Source organism: Brassica oleracea, chromosome C7, assembly GCF_000695525.1.
Source record: "Brassica oleracea var. oleracea cultivar TO1000 chromosome C7, BOL, whole genome shotgun sequence".
Taxonomy (NCBI): Eukaryota; Viridiplantae; Streptophyta; class Magnoliopsida; order Brassicales; family Brassicaceae; genus Brassica; species Brassica oleracea.
Genome location: NC_027754.1, coordinates 503,924 through 509,006, shown reverse-complemented (window position 1 = coordinate 509,006; position 5,083 = coordinate 503,924). Strand labels below are relative to the sequence as shown.

Here is a 5,083-nt window from a genome sequence, read left to right as displayed (position 1 = left end):
CACTCAAATATAGATGAGTCCAAACATCCCACTCTTTAATAACCTTTCTATTTTTACAATTAGAGCAAGAACATCTTAACATACCTGTTTTTGCTTCCGGTTGTCGGTGAACTAACCCCATGAATTCGGTTATACCTCGTTGGTATTCTTCCGTAAGCAATCTCGTGTTCGGATCCAAATGAGGTCGATCGATCCAAGAACGAAAATAATTTGAAGAAGACATGTTTTTTATGAATCAAATTCATGTGTAAAGAGAGTAAGAGGGAGGATGAAGATATGAAGTGAATGAAGAGGAAGAGGGGTGCTTGTATTTATAGTTGAAATCCTGCCGACAGACCGAAGAAATTCCGACGGAATTCCGACGGAAACGGCTAGTTCGTCGAAATTTCCTCGGAATTTTTAAAATCCCCCAACGGCTCTCTAACGGCTATAATATATCCTCGGAATTCATCAGTTTTTTCCGAAGAATACCTTTTTCCTCGGTATTCCATAAGAATATTCCGACGGATTTGTATTTCTTCGGAATTCCGTCGGTATATTCCGAGAAAATTCCTCGGGATATTCCGAGGATTTCATTTTACGTCGGAATATCCGTCAGAATACCGCTGTTTTCTTGTAGTGTTATACTCATGTTGTCTTTGTAGGTGACGGTAAGCTGGTTTATCAGCTGGACTCTGGAGACTATTAAATGACAATGAGGCAGCTACACTTTCATTGCATTATCATCAGCCAACGAATTTTCGTTTCAGTATGTTCCAAGAAGCTATCTGTCTTTTGTAGATAGTCTATAGCAAAACTAGCAAGACTTAGAGCAACATTAGTGGTACAAACCCACCAAGTTTCTCAAAAAGACAAACTTATATTATTTTATTTTTTTAATTTTTATAAGTGTTGGCACACTAACTAAAGGAAAATGACCATTTTCGACTTGAACAATTTTGGTCGTGCTTTTTCATATCCGAAAAAGAGCAAGTGCGAATTTATACCTAAACCGTAAAATTATGATGTAATACAAAAACCTACCTTGATTAAGTAACCGTTAATCAATTGTTAAGTTTGAGTGAGTCAGCGTCCAAGTGGCAAATGATATGTCGAGTGAAGCTTAAAACAACTTTATTTTATCGTTTTGAATTAAAATAATTAATTTTATAAAAATGACAATACAACCCAAGATCGAACCCGAGTATCACTCAAGCAACAAAGGAAGCGACATTATGGTGTAAAATTTGGGTATAGATTTCAAATAATTTTACGTTTCACACTTATTTTTTCGGGTATGAAAAAACACCAAAATTATTGAGGTAAGAAATGATATTTTTCTCCACTAATTAACTGCCACATGTAGAATTGGTTTCTGAAGGTTTTAAAAAGGTATTTTTATGAAGGTATTCTCTTTCCTTTTCTCTAATTATTTTTTACTTTTAATGGTTAGAGATTCTCTGAGAGCTCGCAACTAATCTATGTCAGGTTTTTGTGTAACTTTGTATATATTTTAATAAAAGTTGGGTTGAAAATAAAAAGAAAAAATGACTAGGATAACACTAAAAAAGTTTTTGTCACAAATATACCCTCTAAAAATAAAAATGACCAAAATATCACTTAATGTTTTATCAAAAGAGATAAATATACACTTATATCCCGATGGTAAATTAATTTAGACATTAGGGTTTAGAGTTAAGGCGTGGAGTTTAGGATTTAGGATTTAAGGTTTAGGGTTTAGAGTTTAAGGTTTAGGGTTTAGAGTTTAAGGTTTGGGATTTAGAGTTAAGGGATTGGGTTTAGAATTTAGGGTTTAGGGTTTAGAGTTTAGAGTTTAGGGTCTAGAGTTTAGAGTTTAGGGTTTAGAGTTGGGGAGTGGAGTTTTGGGATAAGATTTCAAATTTTGAAAAATAAAAAAAATTAAATTTTTCAAAAGATAAAATGCTATTTTGGTCATTTTAGTTTTTGAAAGCTATTTTTTGTGACATAAACTTAGAAACGCGATAATTTGGATATTTGCCCACACAGAAAAATGAAAACAAAATAACAAAAAAATGGGTGTAAGCCCATGTGCAGCCCACTAAGACAAATTTTCGCCGACTCGGAAGCCGAAACACGATCTTTAAACTGGAACCAGGAGAGAGACAGCGATAACTCTTGTTCTAAGGATCCCTATTTACGCGCGCCAAGTGGGAAAATATACTTTTCAATCTTCGGACGTTCATTAGCTTTCTCCCGAGGGTTTTGGGGTTTATCATGAATCTTTAGGTGAGAATTTTGATTCCGTAATTTGATCATCTTTCTACTGTCTAGGTTCCGAGGATTTCAGATTCGATTGTGTTTAGTGTAGGCTTTGCATTATTTACTTATTTATTGAATAGCCTTGTTTGCACGATGATTGGCCACTCTTAACATGTTTTTTTAGCTTCTATCCTAGATTTTGGGCAAAACGATTGCATCAGGATTGAGTTTGCATGATGAACAGCTTCATTTCTTACCATCTGTTTGCTTGTTGCAGATTCAAAATCTGTTTGGTCATGTGGTGAATCTATTTGCCATTTTCAAAAGTCTGCTTAATTTTTTTTCTTTGGAGGACAACAATGGAGACTCGTCCGTTTAGGTCAATGAGTAGCCTTGCACTCACTTCTTCAGTACCAAACCCTTCAGTCAACGCAGACATATCCTTCAGTTCAGAACACAATCAATCCATGGCAAGCCCCTATCATTTGCTCTCTGCTAATGGTGGAGCAGTTGGTCATATCATGGCTTCTCACATTGGAAGCAGCAGTGACACACCATTCATCTCTGAGATATTAGATTGGGATCATCCAGACCTTTTCGATTTTCCTTTGGATATTCCCATTCAAACCAATCAAATGGATGACATTTTGGCAGAATTGGATGAAGAATTGATTACTGATGATGAGAATCCATTAATGTATGCTCTCTTGAACGATCTTTTCCTCAGACACAAGTTCCACCTCTGCTGCTTCCAAGGTTGTTGCGATAAATGTTGTGTTTCTCTAGTCTCTAAATATCAGTGCTTTTATCTTCCTTAGCACATGAAGGAAGGAAGGAAGGAAGTGATGTTTTATAAGGATATAATTGTTAGAGTTTCAGGTCCAGGAACCAACTATGCAATCGCAGATTCAACAACCCCAAGTTGTTCTGCACCAGACTTCTCCGATTGTTAGGACTGTATCCTCAAACAGTTTCACCAGTAATAATACTGCGGCTGCTAAGGGACGTGTGCGTTGGACCCCAGAGCTTCATGAAACTTTTGTTGAGGCTGTTAACCAGCTTGGTGGCATGGAAAGTGAGAGCATCTTCTCTCTGCATTTTCATAGTTTTTTTAGATAAAGAGTTAACAATGATGATGAAGCTCTGTTTTTTGCTGATTCAATGTCTTCTTTTAATCAGACGCAAAACCCAAGGCGGTGCTGAAGCATATGAAAGTCCAAGGCCTGACTATATATCATGTCAAAAGTCACTTGCAGGTTAACTTTTTGTTTCTTCCTAGCGTTTGATTCCACAGAAATAGTCTGCCCATAAAAGCTAACATTATTTTTGTTATATAAATTGCAGAAATATAGGACAGCTAGACATGTACCAGAACCATCAGAAGGTAGATACTTGATGAATGTTCGTATGCTTCTTTCTTATGATAAGGAGAAAGTATTACTGCTTCTTTTTTTAATTTTTTTTGTATATCTTTCTTATTATCTTGATATGTCGTCTGATGGGTTTTAGCAGGTTGGCGAGAGAAGAAGTTGACACCGGTTGAGCATGTTACATCTCTTGATACGAAAAGGTTTGGTAACATCACAGTTCACAAGTAGCTACACCATTTCTAAACCAGATTGTGTCTAAAGAAACCAATATTTTGATTGATGTAATGTAGTGGGATGTATATATCTGAGGCGCTGAGAATTCAGATGGAAGTTCAGAAGCAACTGCATGAGCAGCTCGAGGTAACGATGGACACATGATATGCTCCTTGTAATTCGTTGCATGCAAACAATAAATGGATTTGTTTCAGATTCAAAGGAAGATGCAACTTCAGATAGAAAAACAGGGAAAGGCACTTGTCATGATGATTGAGAAGCAAAATATGGAGTTTGGCAAACCTGAACAAGAAGAAGAGGCAGAGGCAGATTCTCGGAGATCAAAGCGTCCAAGAAAAGGTTGAATGAAGACAAGGTTTCTCGGAATGATAGATGTTGATGATGATAAAACTGAAAATGGTGTTTTTGGTGAAGCTTGTAGAGTTTTGACTTATTAGAAGAAGACTAGGAGCTTTCTTTTTTCTTATTAGGGAAACTATTTTTTCGTTGATAAAAAAAAAAAAGAAAAAAAAAAAAGGAAACTATTTTTTCTTACTATTGTATTTATTCTTTCTGATTAATATCATCAGCACTCTATCTAGGAAGAAACAAAAAAATAAAAAGAGAGTTATTTTTCCAATCTTTGAGAGAGTTATTTTTCCAATCTTTGAGAGCAGATTCTCTAGGTTTATTGTTTTAGGTGTTGACTACGACGAAATGATATTTTGGACCTGTGTTTCTGATTTTACCGTTTTTAATTACACAAATTCAAATTAGTACTAGTAAGTTACTCTTTTTTCTTTATGGAAGGTTTTTGTAAATAAATAAATAAATGAACGAAAATAATTAAAAGAAAGATGGATAATAAAACGGGAATAAGAGCATCAGAGAGAACGTCCACGTCAGCTTGAAAAATCGTCTAATAGGAAGGTTGCTTTTTGCCACGTCACACATATATAGGTTTGGACGATTTTTTGTTTTCTGTAGGTTATGGACTCTTCTTTCTGGGCAAACCAAAAGAAAGCCCGTCTCACCTACCTCTTCTTCCTGATTCGCCTTTCTAGGGTTCATCGTCACTTTGATGATGATGCGGTCATCAAATCAGTACCTGAACCAGAGGCCAAGCAGTTGCACCAATCAGCTAACCAAAGGACCAACCAGGATATGCGTTCAGTAAAAACGGTGTGTCTTACCAACAAGGAGGAATTTGGCCATGAAACCAATTTTCATGCATTCTACACTCAACAAGGAGTCAGGAACAATTATATGAATTTTACAAA

The 5,083-nt window shown here is 35.9% G+C and overlaps 1 protein-coding gene across 1 annotated transcript; it reads left to right on the top strand.

Moving 5' to 3' along the window:
* Positions 1–2,141: 2,141 nt before the first annotated feature.
* On the top strand, positions 2,142–4,358 carry LOC106304118 (protein PHR1-LIKE 1). The gene is given in 9 exon segments (XM_013740512.1): positions 2,142–2,247; positions 2,498–2,945; positions 2,947–2,976; positions 3,100–3,295; positions 3,400–3,476; positions 3,565–3,604; positions 3,730–3,790; positions 3,881–3,950; positions 4,019–4,358. Coding segments are annotated over 8 exon segments (990 nt in total). The 5' UTR covers positions 2,142–2,247; positions 2,498–2,579; the 3' UTR covers positions 4,169–4,358.
* Positions 4,359–5,083: the final 725 nt, after the last annotated feature.